The sequence below is a fragment of the Rhamphochromis longiceps genome, linkage group LG6 (genome assembly GCF_057381845.1).
Source record: "Rhamphochromis longiceps isolate RC_006_pf linkage group LG6, R_longiceps_female_GT1.1, whole genome shotgun sequence".
In the NCBI taxonomy this organism is placed as follows: Eukaryota; Metazoa; Chordata; class Actinopteri; order Cichliformes; family Cichlidae; genus Rhamphochromis; species Rhamphochromis longiceps.
Genome location: NC_140562.1, coordinates 32396410 through 32413882, shown reverse-complemented (window position 1 = coordinate 32413882; position 17473 = coordinate 32396410). Strand labels below are relative to the sequence as shown.

The 17473-nt window shown below is 40.9% G+C and overlaps 2 protein-coding genes across 2 annotated transcripts; both read right to left on the bottom strand.

Moving 5' to 3' along the window:
- Positions 1-1446: 1446 nt before the first annotated feature.
- On the bottom strand, positions 1447-4403 carry LOC146668374 (uncharacterized). Its single transcript, XM_085408840.1, has 3 exons — positions 4374-4403; positions 2346-2769; positions 1447-2237 (listed from the first exon to the last, which is right to left on the bottom strand). The coding sequence occupies exons 1-3, from the start codon at positions 4401-4403 to the stop codon at positions 1492-1494; spliced, it is 1200 nt and encodes a 399-aa protein (XP_085264966.1). The 3' UTR covers positions 1447-1491.
- Positions 4404-8054: 3651 nt separating this feature from the next.
- Positions 8055-11914, bottom strand: LOC146668373 (uncharacterized). The gene is made up of 8 exons (XM_085410271.1): positions 11791-11914; positions 11532-11621; positions 11247-11309; positions 9658-9717; positions 9518-9580; positions 8607-8749; positions 8393-8493; positions 8055-8252 (listed from the first exon to the last, which is right to left on the bottom strand). The coding sequence occupies exons 1-8, from the start codon at positions 11912-11914 to the stop codon at positions 8108-8110; spliced, it is 789 nt and encodes a 262-aa protein (XP_085266397.1). The 3' UTR covers positions 8055-8107.
- Between the last annotated feature and the right edge of the window lie 5559 nt (positions 11915-17473).

Here is a 17473-nt window from a genome sequence, read left to right as displayed (position 1 = left end):
GAAAGAGGAGTGAAAGAAGCCATCTATGTCCACTGTGAGCGACCATCTTTGAACAGAGGCGGTGGTTTACGACACCAACTCTCTGCCATCTATAATCCAGTTTTGAGTTCCCTTCCCAGACGCCTTAACGCCCACTCACATCCTGGGCCATCTGATTTCAGGAATTCGCATGATAAGGTGGGGCCAGGTTTCACAATGAACTCACCCGAAACTCTGGCTGATTGGGACCCACACCCAGTTTCACACCTTGGCTCAGGCGATTAGAGGATCATCAGGGGGTCCTTTTGTCCCTCTGTGGGGGGATACTCCCACTAGGTTTATATCTCTCCACCATTTGACCTTAGAATTGAATAAGCTTCTCGGATGAGAGGTGAAACGTCTTCAAGTAACTTAAAGAAGTCCAGACGCTTTTCTTTGCAAGCTCCTTTGACTACGATTACCTGGAAGACTGAGAACCTTCACAGACAATGCTAACTACTGCACCACTAATACTAATGCTTAAAATAAAAGCAACCTCAGTTACAGCAGTTTATCGGCATAGTTTTAAAAATTGCAGTAAAGGAATTATAAAGTAAGACAAGTATTTACATTAGAGTAAAACATTATATGACATTATTTTATTTGACTCTTGTATATTTGATATGGAGCCAATACTTCAAATGATTGGAAATATAGAATCATGTGTTTCTTATTGTTTCATTAGTTACACCGTTCTATATAACACTGTAAAGTCTTAGCTTTAAAGTCTTAGCTGCCTTGAGATGACATGTTTTATATCAGAGGGTGATATACAGTAAATAAACTTAGATTAATTACATTACAGTTTGAAAAATTGTAATCCTTTCTCAGTTTTGCACTATTTTGTTTTAGTTTTTATATTATGTTTTTCATTATTCCGATGGTGAATTTGTATCCTGCTGCTGCTTCAAGATGTTCAAGCATTTTGGGTTGTTTATGAGTGAAAGGAGAGTGGAGCCCAATTTTCATTGCTTCAGTTTTTAAATAGGAAATGCTTTCTTCCTTTCCATGTAATACATTACACTTTAAAACTGATCATTTTCAACAGTTTTCTGTTTTATCTCTGCAACATCTTTAACACTTGACAGCAGTTCCAGTCTTGAGGATTCCAGTCTTATCCTCCGTTCAGTCTCCAACTTCACCACCGTTGTCATCACAACCATTATGTCAGTCACCTTCAGTTCAGCCTCCTGTTCAGCAGCCACCAGCCCTGCATCCTGTGTCAGTTGCTTCGACTGTAAAACAATACAAGTCAATTCTACCCGAAAGACACTATTCCTCGCCCATCCATTCCAAGCAGAGAGACAAATCTAATAATAATGTCAACATTCCTCAAAGGCTGGCCAGTTCTGAGACTGAGATGCACACCAGGGCCTCCCCAGAGGCTGGGTTTCAGCCCCCATCAGACTCTGGACCCCTGGAGTTTAAGAAGCCAGCTGAGGACTGCACCCGGCTGTCGCTGCCTGAGCAGGGTCAATGCTCTGCGCAGCTGCAGGCCGCTATGTGTTTGCCAGAGGCCCGTGTGCCTGCTGGTCCTGTTCTGTCCCTGCCAGAGGCCCGTGTGCCTGCTGGTCCTGTTGCGTTCCTGCCAGAGGTCTCCGCACCTGCTGGTTCTGAGACTGTTTTTGCTGGGGGGCCCGAGGAGCCCGTCCAGCGTCCTGCCTCGTCAGCTGGGGGGCCCGAGGAGCCCGTCCAGCCTTCTGCCTCGTCAGCTGGGGGGCCCGAGGAGCCCGTCCAGCCATCAGCTGCAGTCTCATCACCAGCTGCAGTCTCATCACCAGCTGCAGTCTCATCACCAGCTGCAGCTTCATCATCCTCGCCTGCTGCAGCTTCATCATCCTCGCCTGCTGCAGCTTCATCGTCCTCGCCTGCTGCAGCTTCATCATCCTCGCCTGCTGCAGCTTCATCGTCCTCGCCTGCTGCAGCTTCATCGTCCTCGCCTGCTGCGGCCTCAGAGTCTTCGGCCTCGCCTGGTCCAGCCCCCGTGTCTTCGGCCTCGCCTGGTCCGGTTTCAGCATCTGCTTCAGCATCCTCATCGCCTGGTCCAGCATCTGCTCCAGCATCCTCATCAGCATCGCCTGGTCCGGCTCCAGCATTCTCATCAGCATCGCCTGGTCCGGCTCCAGCATCCTCATCAGCTGCTTCGCCTGGTCCAGCTTCAGCCCCCTCAGCAGCTGCTTCGCCTGGTCCAGCTTCAGCCTCCTCATCAGCTGCTTCACCTGGTCCAGCTTCAGCCTCCTCATCAGCTGCTGCAGCCTCGCCTGGTCCAGCCTCCGCTTCTGCTTCAGCCTCGCCTGGTCCAGCCTCCGCTTCTGCTTCAGCCTCACCTGGTCCAGCCTCCGCATCCTCATCATCCTCGTCTGGTCCAGCCTCCGTGTCTTCATCCTCATCAGCGTCGCCTGGTCCAACTTCAGCTTCAGCATCAGCATCCGCACCAGCTTCGTCTGGTCCAGCCTCCGCTTCCGCCTCGTCTGGTCCAGCCTCCGCTTCGCCTGGGGCTGCAGGGGCCACGCAGCCTTCAGGTCCCCTACTACCACCTCCACATCGTCGGTCATCTGCCAGGCCGCTTGTTGGGCATCTCCGCCACCGTGGACGCCCTCCTGAACGCCCTCCTGAACGCCGCCACTGCCTTCCGCGTGGCTGGCCTCCGGACTTGTTTCCACGCCGCTGTTGCCGTCCGCACGGTCGGCCCCCGGACTTGTTTCCACGCCACTGCCTACTGCGTGGCCGGTATCCGGACCTGCCCCGCTGCTGTTAGCATGGTCGGCCTCCTGAACTTGACCATCTGGGCCTTTTTGGACTTTACTTCAGTACCCAACTACTCCCTTTACTTCAAGTAAGAGACAGCTGCCTTGGTAGAATGTGCAGGAGGCAGGTACAGGACATCTACTCACTACCTCGCAGTGATTTCTGTGGACAGTTACTTATTGGCACAACCGGACATCATGTGAACTTTGTACTAAAAAGCTGGAATGTTAAAACCTGAGTAAAAACAGCTTATATTTTACGGGCTTTTGGGCACAACATACAGCACAACCGCAAAAGGAGTTTCAACCCTGTTTTACAAAGCAAGGTCAGAATGCAAAATGAAAGTCACAGAAAAAACAGGGGGAAACGTCACATTGAGCAGTTCCATAACAGTCTATGATGCCTTTTAGTTATTTTCAGTGCTCTCTATTAGAACCTGTGAGGGGAAAAAAGAAACGTGTAAATAAGAGACAATAGCAGAATAGAAAAGCTGAAAGTTACCCTTTATGGCAGCTGATAGCTGATGCAGCTAATTCCTGTGACAAATATATGAAGTCTTTATAACATGTGGTGAATGTCAAGGATTTCTTACATAAGTGATCCAAGTGTCAAAATGTATTTAAGTGATGATATCTATTTACAATTCCACATTACATTAAAAATAATGATTAAATGTTATAGAAGGGTGCATAAATGTGTCTTTGTGCATCTCAATAATCTCATTTCAATTTTCCTTTACTTATCTTTTGATCTTTTGAATGTAATATCCACCTGGAAATCTATATAATCTCTATATACTGTCGATTCTGATCTTATATAAGTATTTTTTTCAATATGAATTGTCTATAATACACAGGCAACTATTTACACATACAGTCACTCAAAAATAAAATCCAGTGAAAGAGAAACCAAACCTTACTTACAATGATGGTAAAACTGGTCTAACGTTCAAGCGTTTGTCTTCAGTCATTTGGAATATATTAAGATATTAAAACTGGAAAGACAGTAGGATTAATTCACACACAGACAAAATCACCACTCATCATGCTACCTTAGCATTGGCTACATCAGTATAAGCAATTCAAGGTCAGTAATTAAATGACCAGTTAAATATAAAATTTGCTTGGGCATCTGCGGCAAAAGGAAATCCTTGGAAAAATTGGTGAGTTTCTTAAAATTGGTGAGAGAAATTCTGTGACTTCTGTTATTGTTTTGAGGTGGGAAACAGCAGGTCAAGGGTTTATATATCTTTTTATAAAGCTTTGAACATTCTTAACAGCACACTGGTTTCAATCATGGGAGAAAAAAGGAAGAAGTATAGAATCAACGAAAACACAAACAAACAAACAAAAAAACAAACAAACCATCAAACAAGAGATTATCGGTCAGAAAGGTGACCAGCAGCGTAATGGTCTCTCTAACTGAATTCCCCTGTACAGTTTAGACAACCTGCCGTATGTTAAAAGCACTTTATAAGCCGGACCAATAGAGCCTTGGGACTAGTGCAGTGGACAGTAGCCACTTTAAGTAACCAGTACATAACAGTCATACTGGAAGTTGTAAAACTTAATCTGGATCTGAATCTAGAAGCGTTTAAAAGAAATTACCTTTGTGATGCCATTCCTCTGGAGAAGCATGCTGGTAGCAGTGTCATGCACTATCAGTGGCAGGAAAATGGAAGCTTGTCAGAATTAAAGGGAAAATGAATACAGCCAAAAATAACGGATAACTGAGAGTTCTGGGAATGTGTCAACTGTCACGTTATGGCTGTGTGGCAAGCAGGAATTGGAACCAAACACAAACTCACGGGAACGGAACTTAAACTCAAAAGCACTAGTGATGTGACGTTCTGTATCGAGGCTTCGAAGCTTGTGTCGAGTAATGGAGGGGGCGTTTCCGCGATGCGCGTATCGAGGCTTGCTTCATTTATGGGAGGAGCTGAAAATGATGACGTCCGAAGCCTCGCTGCCCGGCTGTACCACGTGACTGGTTTATGAAGTGGTTCGAACTTTGCCGCGAGATATGACAGCGATACAAACCCCTCAGACTTCATTCAAAAATGTAGGTGTTTGATGGAGAGTTGCGGTTAGTGAGAGTTTGGAGACAGTTTGGAGGTTTATGAGAGTGAGGAGAGAAAGTCAGGAGAGAATGGAGGCAGCTAAGAAGAGGAGGATGTCCTCCCCTGTGTGGGAACATTTTGATCTTATTCCTCCCAACAAGGTATGTAAATTTCTACAGAAGATGTATTTTCATAATACTGATGGTGCGATACAATTTATGTTAAGCTGTCGTTACTTTTGTACAAGGTGAAGTGTTTGCTATGTGCCAGGGAGCTGGGATATAACAACAACACCTCATCCATGCTTAGGCACTACAGAGCTTTGCATGAGAATAAGGGGAACACCGATTGTGGAGCAAGACCAGGTGAGCCATCAAATGCCATGATAATATAGCATGCAGTAATGTTACTAAATGAAACAATATTATACAACTGTAATAAGTTACGTGTGTGGTTATTTATATCTGTGCTTTGTCTTTATTGTCTTTCCTCAGGAGAACAATCTCAAATAGATGAAAACCTGGTTAGCATGGTGATTGAGGACTCCCAGCCATTTAGCATTGTGGAGGACAAAGGATTCAAAAGATTTGTTAAATCATTAAATCCTAGCTATGTTCTCCCCACTAAAAAGGTCATAAAAGCAGTGAAAATTTAGTTTTTACAGAATAAAATGTGAACAGGCAGGACTGACGCCTCAGTGTGTAGCTGTCCATACCTCAACGTTACAAAAGCACAACTACTGTCCACACCCCAACCACACCTCACCTCACAGTAAATGATCATTTCCATTTTAAGCATTTCCAAATGATCATTTTCCATACTGGCAGTATAAATATACACAGTATACTGCCATCAATACAATATACATGTTTTACACACTCCTTTTGTTGTTGACATTTACAGGCTGTGTGCAAAAGGCCACACTCTTCAAATTCATGCCAACTAATATTTTTACGTCCAGTAGATGTCCTACTAGAGCAAATGAAGCTTCAAGAAGTTTTGCGCTGGGGTGAACCAATTGGATGAAAAGCTTCAGTGCTTCATGAAGCTTCATCTGCCCATCACTAAAAAGCACACCTTTATTGCTGGGAAACAGGCAATATAAACAATACAAAATTAAACTGGGAAAAACTAATTATAATATGCACTAGGAGACACGGGGAGAATCACACACAGCTATGAGGGAGGACGCGACAGAAATGAGGGAGACGCAGACATGAATACACAGAAGGATAACAAGGGATGTGGGAGCAAACGGGGAACACAGGTGACACTGATAATCTTATCAAGACAGGGCAGGAGAAAACACGACAGGACGTACACTGATGGGAGACTATCAAAGTAAAACAGGAAGTACGCAGAGGAGGAGAGAGAACACGAGGAGAGCACAGACATAACGGGCTGGGGAAAAAATGGAAATTAAACACAAGGAGGAGAAACTAGTCAAGGGAACTCACAGATACAAGGAGAGGACACAGGGGCGAGAACCTACTAAATAGTCAGAACACTAAAAAGAAAATGCAAAAATCTAAAGTAGGACACTAGACTCTATAGAATTTTTCAGTGTCACTTTGAGACCAGATGTTTCTAATTTTAGTGATATTAGGCAAATGGAAGAAAGTAGTCCTACATATTTGTTTAATTGTGGCAAAATCCATTCACATTTAGGTAAAGATATATATTTTTAAATGAAAATTTGAACATTATCTAAATTCTTTTCACACTGTAAAATCTAATAATGTGTTTAACTAAAAATATCAAGTAGACTGAGTTTTTATCAACTTGTTTTTAGAACTCAGTTTAAGTAAGTTACTAGTACTTTTCATTCAAAAAGCTGATCAGCTCTGGTCATTTGAGTTGTCTTAAATTAAAAAAAAGTAAGTAAGATGGAGATTTTACTATTCAGTGTGGAAGGATAAAACTATATGGTTTGAAATGCCACGTCACTACCTCCCTCCTCCCTCACACAGATCAGTCCACATGTTTATGGCACTCAGGTTTTTTTCTGGAATATGTTGAGAAAAGCTGGAGAAGCTTTATATAAGATTATATAATATACAGACAACAGCCTGCACACCAACTTTATAAACAAAGTATTATGTTGGTTGTCTTTTCTTCTGCCTCTCTGCTTTCACTTAAAATCAGCTGACTACCTGAAATGAATGGTGATATTATATGACTACATATATTTGTCATGATTTTACATCTTACATCTTTTCTGGTGGGTTAAATTATCTCTACATTTTTTTCACAAATCCAGACTTTTTTACTGTCACATGGTACATCATTCCAGGACTTTTCTCTTATATAGAAATACTGAGACACTTTTGTCTTTGTGTCTCAGAAACAGATTTTGCTCCTATATACTGTACCTGTTCCTCTCTGCTGATGATAATCACCAGGTCTGCCCCTCTCTGCAGACAGTCCTCTCTGCTGTCATTCCAGGTGTTTTCAATAGATGAAACGTAATATAAACTGTGTTTGAAGTATATCCATCCTCGTTGGATATAGCGAACCTCCTTATCTTTCTTTCATTTTTGACAGCATCTGCAGTTTTAAGCACAGAGCTTCCTGCTTTGCTGTAGTTCTATCTTAAGTTATGGTTTGTTAGTTGAGCCAGTTTTTGTTATGGTCCCTGGTTCCTCTATGCAAGAGGTTTCAAAGTCATTTTATCTTAGAGGCCACATCGAGGAAAATATATTCCCAAGTTTAAACTTTTAATAAAAACCATGTAATATCCGAGTTGCACCACATAAGAATATGGCAGAAAGTTGTCAAATTAATTTACAGTGAGTTTATGTTTTCTGGCTTCTGCAAGGCTTAAATCAGAGTATTTCCAGCTGCGAGAATGAGTTCATTTGTAAAAACAGTTTTTGACATGGCTACACTGTATAAACATACTTCATAGTATTTTAGTTGGGGGACCAGGGTCCCCTGTATGTCAATCCTGCGTCCACTGAATATGTACTTGCCAGGGTGGCTTTGCAGTCAAAAACAAATCACACACCTGCTATCAGCAGTTCTTCTCTATAATCTGTGCACTTGGTATTTAACTGGGTTAAGATTTAGTGGCCTGGAAAGTAGGCCCCAAAGATCTGTTAATTGTTAAGTCCTGATTAACCTGTATGAACACTTGAGTGAGATATAACAATACACAGATCTTTACTTTTACTGTTTCACAAAGGGCTTAAAGGGGAACATTCACATTTTAGACTTTTTTAATGCAGGATATTTTATTAAAACTATTTAGCAGGAACAAAGCAAAACTGTAACCCACATGTTTCACATGTCTTTTTCACAGAGCCAAAAGTTTAGGTTTTCACATGCAGCATCATTCCAGTTGTTTTCATAATCATAGTAGTAATTTATTACTACACAATCTTCATTTCTGCGTTTAAAATTGTTGGGTTCCCCAGAGTACCAGAAGCTGAAAGATAAAGAGGACAAAATCGCAACACAAACACGTGCAAATTAGAAACAACTTAAAATCAACAAGTTCATGATATTTACAATCTAAACATGTAAATAGAGGAATTATTTAATTTGATAAATTTTTAAAGTGGAAACCTTGCCGTCAATGGAGTCTCATCCACCCATTTCCAAACTCCTTCTGTCTCTCTGTCAGTCAGTCCAATCCACATTACCTTCTGCTGCAGCCTTATGAATTCCTTACACATAAACATAAACATGCAGCAATCAACCATTGAAATGATGTCACACACATTTTTGTTTTACTTAAATGTTTCACTCTGTTATCTAATTATATCATAAATGAACATACCTGTTCTTCTGTGTTGCTGATGATCGCCAAGACTGTGCCTCTCTGCAAACAGTCATCTCTACTGTCTTGCCAAGTTTTCGTGATTGAAGAAATATAATAGAAACTGCTGTTGAAATACAGCCAACCTTGTTGCGCATAGTGAGCTTTCATGAGAAGAAAGAATGAACTGTAGTTACAGTATTGTACAAACCTAAATAACACCTGTGAAATAAGTGTCAAATGTTAAAAGATACAACATAGTTTTCATTTGAATGTGTTTGTTTGGTATTGTGTATATAGTGTATAGTGCTGTGAATGGGTATATCCCCTGTCATGTGTTGTTGTTTGAGCTGGTTATTTGTGGAACCAAAATGCAGAGACACAGAAGGAAGGAGTAAACTTAAAATGAACATTTATTGATGAAAGCCCAAACTACACAAGATCAAAAGCACTAGAAGATACCTGGAGGAGGGAGGTAAAGAGCTAGTGTACACACAGATGTGAGAGCTGAGGGATGGTGCCACAATAGACAGAGGGAGACAGACACAATATATCTTCCTGATAACGAGGGGATAGGTGGCACAACTGACATAATGAGATGGGGAAGTAAACACAACACAACACGTAGAAACAACAGAAGTGGGAAAATAAAATGAACCTGACACAGAGGGAAGATAGGAGGGAAACCAGGGAACATAGAAAGATGAAATACAAAAACAGACGTGACTTAGAAGAACAGAAACTAAACAAAACCCAACAGTGATGTCAGCAATGACTAAAACGATTCAGAAAATTCTGCATAAGGCAGTACAGTAAGGAAATCATAAAGAGCATTTTCACCTATACCCAATAACTGGTTGTGCAATCCTGGCAGCAAGAAAACGATATGATCATGTTATGAGTATGAGTATGAGTTTCATGCTCACACTTACCAAAGTCCTCTAGCTTCCTCTTCAACTCCTCTCTCTCTTTTGTCAGGAAATTCAGCTGTGAAGCTGCCATAAGATAAGAGAGACGAGCTGTTACATACATTGCCAGTTTTCTGATAACTAATGGAAACACGTGTATTCACCAATACAATCGAGTTGCCTCTTCTGCTCTTCTCGCTCCTTATTCATAGAATCCTGCAAAGCTGATATTTTTAGAGAGCTTACCAACACTTGAAACATAAGCAGAGCATGATAAAAACATAATTTTAAACTGAATGTATTGCATAAATGTATGAAAGTATACACTACCAGGTAAAAGTTTGGGCACATCTTCTCATGTAATGGTTTTTCTCTATTTTCATGAATATTTACATTGTAGTCTCACTGAAGGCATCAAAATTATGAATGAACACATATGGAATTATGTAGTAAACAAAAAGGGTTAAATAACTCAAAATGTGTTATATATTTTTGATTTTTCAAAATAGCCACCCTTTGCTTTGATAACTTGCACACTCTTGGCATTCTCTCGATGAGCTCCATGTGGTAGTCACCTGAAATGGTTTTCCAACAGAGTTACCAAAGATGCTGAGCACTTGTTGGCCCCTTTGCCTTCACTCTGCGGTCCATCTCTTCGACTGGGTTCAGATCAGGTGACTGTGGAGGCCAGGCCATCTGGGGCAGCACTCCATCACTCTCCTTCTTGGTCAAATAGCCCTTACACAGCCTGGAGGTGTGCTTGGGGTCATTGTCCTGTTGAAAAATAAATGCTGGTCCGACTAAACGCAAAGTGTATGGTATGGTATTGTGACTGCACTTGGGGACACATTCAAAGTTTTAACAAATTAATAACTGACTTATTTTCAGTTCTTAAAGTAATGATGGACTGTCGATTCTCTTTACTTAGCTGATTGGTCCTTGCTATAGCATGAATTCTAATAGGCTGTCAGTTGTGTACCAAACTGACTTCTGCACAAGATAACTGATGGTCGCAACCCCATTAAGAAGGTAAGAAATTCCACAAATGAACCCAAACAAGGCACACCTGTGAAGTGAAAACTATTTCAGGTGATCATAAAGCTAAGTAAGAGAAGGCCAAGGGTTAGCAGCACTGTCAACAAAGCAAAGGGTGGCTTCTTTCAGCAATCTAAAACTTACATCAAGTTCTTTATCATTTTTTTTCTTGCCTACATTCTTCCATATATCTTGCTTCATATATTTGATATCTTCAGTATGTATCTACAATCTAATCTTCCTCTTCACATTAGTCAATCAACATCAGTGCTGGTTTTTAAATTCAGATTAAAAACGCATTTTTATTCACTGGCTTTTGACTCTGACTTGTATTTACTTATATTTTATTGTTTTTACAATGTTTATTATTTTATTGTATTTATTATTCCTATTGTATCTCTTATATTTCTGTTATTCAGCACTTTGGTAAGCCTTGCGCGTTTTTAAGGTGATATATACATAAACTATGATGACGACGACAATGTAGAAAGTAGTAAAAATAAAGACAAACCATTAAATGAGAAGGTGTGTCCAAACTTTTGATTGGTAGTGTATATAGTTCGTGCTTATTTGCACACTGTAAAATTTTATCCATATTTCTGGCAGCTTTATTGAATTATTATGTGGCATTTATAAAACCTGACAAATTATGTGTGCACAATATTTAATAAGCATTTATTTGTGACTATTAGAGGGCTTTTATCCCCATGATGTTTACCAAAGTTGATCTTCTTCAAACTGTCTTCTACATTAGTTCGATTTTCACAGGTAACATCAGTACCTAGTGTAGAGATTAGCAAAATATCAGATTATGACCACCCAACACAACATTTTTCTTTAAAACTATTCTTTTAAATAACCGTAACAATAAACTAGCTTAGGGACATCATGCATCATTTATACATAAGATGACAACAGTGGTGATAGACCATTCTGTTGTCTGTTTCCACAATAACAACATTTATTAACATGAGTATTTAAGTTATAATTAAAGCCATCTTACGCAGAGCCAGACGCAGGGAAACATTGAGAGCAGCCTGTAGGATACATAAGAGACAAAAGCTCCCAGCAATCCATTTATTCAGCTTTCCTCCTGTAAAGGACCACACACACACACACACACACACACACACACACACACACACACACACACACACACACACACACACACACACACACACACACACACACACACACACACACATTCATTACACACACTAAAAAGTGTAAAAAAAACCACTAAAATTTCATTTGTGTCTTACCTGACACAGATGCAGCAGCTTCAACGCTTTCATCAGTGATCCGGTTCAAGCCAACACTCCTGGCTGGAGAGCTGAGGGTTCTAATATCCGGAACCATACCAGATTCATCTCTATGGCCTTTCATGTTTAACAGAAATTGATGTGACCTTGCACAACCGTTAGTCACTGTGCATTGTTTTTCAAGTTGCTTACACAGGAAAATACTTTCTTCCTCATTTGTCTTTTTTTTTTTTCAAGAAATGTCATCACACTTTTAACCTCATTTGGACAGGAAGGAAGAGACGCATATAAAAGTGTCTAGCAAGCAGCAGATGTCCTGTCTTTTTGTTTTTTCATTTTTATTGTTTGTTTTTTTAAAATCAGTACTTTATCAAAATGACACTTTACCATCCACACCCTTTACTTCTGTCACACATTCTATTATCAGAACATTATTTCTTTATCTGTTGTACTTACTCAAAAGAAAAATATTTGTTTTTTCATGTTTGTCTCTTAAGGCTGTGTTACTGCCTGTCTGGTTAGTTTGATTATAACTACATTTATTTTAAAACAGTTATGTGAACAGAAGAAACAAAGATATTTCTATATATCTATTTGCATCTTATAATTTGCCTGAATTTTTATAATGGAGACCTTTATTTGGTTCATTATTATCTTTAACCTTAAAAGTTACTCTAGACACTGTTATCCACACAGCAAGCGGCGCTACAAACTGGTTAATACTTCACTTCACCAAAAGCACAAAATTGGTATGCTGTTACAGAATGCAAATTTTAAAAAAATCAATGAATCATAACACATTCATAGTGTAAGAAACCTCCAGAGCATTATGTTAGGTTTTGTAAGTTTTGTCATCAGTTAATTTGTCATTCTAAATGTTCGGCTCCTCAGTTTATTCTTCAGAGTTTATTCTTAATATATATATTTCTTAACAAGCTTAAATTAAAAATTAGTTTGAAGTACAACTCTCCATCAGAGGTGCCTGAACATTTTAATTAAGATTTCCAGTAATTATTTTCCCAAGCATGACCAATAATTTCTGAATTATGAGGTTTATTTGCAGCAAAGGAGGGAAGTAATGAAGTACAAATACTTTTAATACTGTACTTAAGTAGAATTTTTAGTAATCTATTCAACTTTTTACTTTTATTCCCTTGTTAAAGAAATATGAGAACTTTTTACTGCCTACATTTTCAAAACAGGCTGGTATGTAGCATAAAAGAGAAGGAGGAGCCAAACCCATTTACCATAGTCAGAGTCAAAGTAGACTGGAACGAGTGCACATGTCTGTAAGTTATAGTTGCGTACTTCATCAACTATCTAGCACTACAGAAGAGGAGCGAGAAAAGCAAGTAATTTCAAATGCAACATTTATATCCAATCAACAAACATTGGTGAACACAGTTTCTGTTTACAGTTTGTTACACAGTGTGTTGCTTGCTAAAAGTACAGCTGCTGTATTTCACAGGGAGAGAAATAAAAGTTAACTTCACTCAGTGATGGAGAAAGATAAAGACAGTGTAGGAGAGGAGGAAGAGATTAGATTTAACCTCTGCTAAGTGGTATGTGTTTGTATTGTGTTCAGGAAGTGGGGACAGTAGAAGGAAGTTTGACTTTAAGCATCAGTTTGCTAGGACCACACAAAGACAAATGTGTCCTACAGTTAAGGGTATAAGAATATGGAATTCTCTTCAAGATAATCTCAAGAGGTGTACAAACATGCACCGTTTTAAAATGTGTTATATACTTAAAAGGATAAATCAATATGAAGAACATAAAAGTAATTTGGGCTAAATGTGGAAGGAAAAATTTTCATTGCCATTTAGTGCTGTATATTGCTGATTATACAGATTTGTTGTTTAGTTTTGCATTGTTACATAAAAATACACGTTAGAGGGATTTTTGGGGGTTACTGGCGTCCTCTTGTAAGAATAATTGGATTGCACATAAGGGGCAGGTGCTAACAAGAATTTATTCTTCTTCCTGCTCCTTTTCACCCATGGGTGCAGTGTTATATTAATGGGAAGGAGGATCTGTATGTGGGAAACGAAACACTGTTGAACCATGTGTGAAATAAATAAAGAAATTAAATGAAATGAAATAAACTGGAAATTTAAATCTTACATCTAAGTGCTCATAAAGCTGCTGCGAAACCAACTGAGGTAGGCTAATTTGTCATTTAAAGGTTTCATGAAAATGCACCATAGTTCAGGATAATCTAGTTAGCTTGCATTAATATGATGAATTTAAAATAAAGCATTGTGTTTGAGTGGTGCACAGTGGATGGTGTGCTCATGGTCAGAGTTAGGTTACATTAAGTATAGCAGAGATGAATTTGAAGTGAAACTACAGAAGTTAAAATAATGCTAAGATTAATTCACCTTCATACTGTTTAGTATAATGACACCATAAACAGTAGTGCCAGTCAAACTCACCCAACAGAAAATATAGCTACACTCAACAAAAATATAAACGCAACACCTTTGTTACTGCTCCCATTCCCCATGGGATGGACGTAGAGACCTAAAATTCATTCCAGATACACAATATAACCATCCCTCCCAAACAGTGGTCACAAATCAGTCCAAATGTGTGGTAGTGGGCACATCTGCCATATTGAGATAATCCATCCCACCTCACAGGTGTGCCACATCAGGATGCTGATCTGACATCATGAGTAGTGCACAGGTGTACCTCAGACTGCCCACAACAAAAGGCCACCCTGGAATGTGCAGTTTTTTGCGCTATTGGGGGTCTGGGGACCCAGAACCGGTCAGTATCTGGTGTGACCACCATTTGCCTCATGCAGTGCAACACATCGTCGCATGGAGTCTATCAGATTGTCAATTGTGGCCTGTGGAATGTTGGTCCACTCCACTTCAATGGCTGTGCGAGGTTGTTGGATATTCGTGGGAACTGGTACACGCTGTCGTATACGCCGGTCAAGCACATCCCGAACATGCTCAATGGGTGACATGTCCGGTGAGTATGCTGGCCATGCAAGAACTGGGACATTCTCAGCTGCCATCTGCCCTGAACAATGTGAACCATGATTCTTCCGTGAAGCGCACACCTCTCCAACGTGCCAGACGCCATGGGATGTGAGCATTTGCCCACACAAGTCTGTTACGGCGACGAGCTGGAGTCAGGTCAAGACCCCGATGAGGACGACGGGCATGCAGTTGAGCGTCCCTGAGACGGTTTCTGACAGTTTGTGCAGAAATTGTTTGGTTGTGCAAACCAATTGTTCCAGCAGCTGTCTGGGTGGCTGGTCTCAGACGATCTTGGAGGTGAACCTGCTGGATGTGGAGGTCCTGGGCTGGTGTGGTTACACGAGGTCTGCGGTTGTGAGGCCGGTTGGATGTGCTGCCATATTCTCTGAAACGCCTGTGGAGACGGCTTATGGTTGAGAAATGAACATTCAATGCACGGGCGACAGATCTGGTTGACATTCCTGCTGTCAGCATGCCAATTGCACGCTCCCTCATTGCTTGTGGCATCTGTGGCATTTTGCTGTGAGACAAAACTGCACATTCCAGGGTGGCCTTTTGTTGTGGGCAGTCTGAGGTACACCTGTGCACTACTCATGATGTCAGATCAGCATCCTGATGTGGCACACCTGTGAGGTGGGATGGATTATCTCAATATAGCAGATGTGCCCACTACCACACATTTGGACTGATTTGTGACCACTGTTTGGGAGGGATGGTTATATTGTGTATCTGGAATGAATTTTAGGTCTCTACATCCATCCCATGGGGAATGGGAGCAAAAACAAAAGTGTTGCGTTTATATTTTTGTTCAGTGTATTTTTTAATTTTTCTCTTTTGCTCATTTTCTACTTAATTGATTCAAGCTGATTGAATTAGAATTCAAGTTAAAACTGATGTAAAGGTTGTATTTTAATTTATTAATACTATTTTTTTTTAGATTAGATTAATATAGCACAAGGGTTTGTTTAGCTTTGCACAAAGCTTCTTACAAAGAGTTATTTTTTCCTTTCTTGCTTTGAGTACATTTCAGAGCCTGTACTTTTTCAGTTTTACGCGAGTAAATAAGTTGAAAACGTAGGCACCACAGAACACAGAACTGAAGTCTACCTTCCCCACCTGAGGAACAGGTATGGGTGCAGGGACAGTCTGGGTCCTGCCACTGTCACCCTAGGAACAGGGAAAGGAGGAGGAACTTGCCGGACACAGGCCTCTCCCACCCAAGAACAGGTACGGGTACAAGAGTGGACTGGACCTCGGCTGGCCTCATCCTAGGAGCTGGTATGGGTGGAGAAACCTGCTGGAGGCCAGTGACCCCCGTCTGAGGAACTGGTACGGGTGCTGAGGTTGACTGGGCCTCGGCTGGAAGTAGGCACAGGAGCATTTGATGGATGAACACTAGCTTTCCCTGCACCCGAGGAACTGGTACGGGTGCAGGGACAAGCTGAGTTGTAGCTTTTCTGGGTACTGGAACAGTCACCTTCACTTGGGGAACTGGAGTGGGCGCAGGGCAAGGCTGGGTCTAAACCACTCTGGGATCATGGACAAGGACAGGCTGGGTCCCAGCCACCCTCACCCGAGCAACAGGTACAGGTGCAGGGGAAGGCTGGGTTCAAGCCACCATGGGAGCAGGAACAGGTGAAGCAATAGACTTAGGGATGAAGGATGAGAAACACAAACAGTCTTAGATTATTCAGGTGGTGATACCTGGCAGTTTTTGAGGGGAAAGTGATGCAGACACACTCTTGTCGCAGGTTGTTGGTCTGCACGAGAAGAGCGGCAGTGGTGGAAGCCTTGTCTCTCTTTGGCTGAGGAAACAGGAAAACTAGGGAACTGAGCCTACGATTGCCCCAAACAGGAAACCTCTGAAACACTAGGAACTAAACAAGTGAACACTAATGAGTCAAATACACAGCTGCGGGGGATGAGGGAGATCATGACAACGAACACAAGAAAATGCACACAATATAAAGACACGAGTGAATCAGAGCAGAGAGGAAACACCTGAGGAACATGGCTGGACAATAACTAATGAGACAGGGGAACAAGCACTGAGATGTGACTTACAAACCAAAGAGAGAGCGAGGGACACACTGTAAATGTAAACAACCAGACATGACTACACATGGGGCGTGGAGCAGGGGGGGAACCTAAAGAATAGATGGGAAAACTAATGCGGCCTAAGAATACAAATATTAAACAGAGGGTTAATTATAGTAACCAACATAAGGAACAGAATCTCAACCTCAGAATATTAAATAAACCAAAAGTCCAAACACAAATGCTGGGTCACAGACTCAGGACCATGACACATATATTAAACATGTTTTTTGTAAGATATGTTGAAAAACCATTTATCATTTCCCAGTCATTCAAACAATGTACAGTTGTCAGCCAAAGATGACGTGATGAAGAGAATTTAGTGTCAGCAGTGATTGTGAAAAAAATTAACCTAATGGCAGATATGACATTATGTGGAAAAGGATATGTATACGTCAGGTGGGTTAAAGTTTTGTTCCCCAATTTGAAGTGCCCTTGAGCATGACAACATACTTTAAGGCTTAGATTCATCATTTGTTAGACTTTCAGTTTGCTTCCCCTATTTTTACCATTTCCAAATCTGTTAACCACAATGCATGAGTATATTTCCTCACCCATCATTGCTGAAGAAATACACCAACAGAGGACAAACA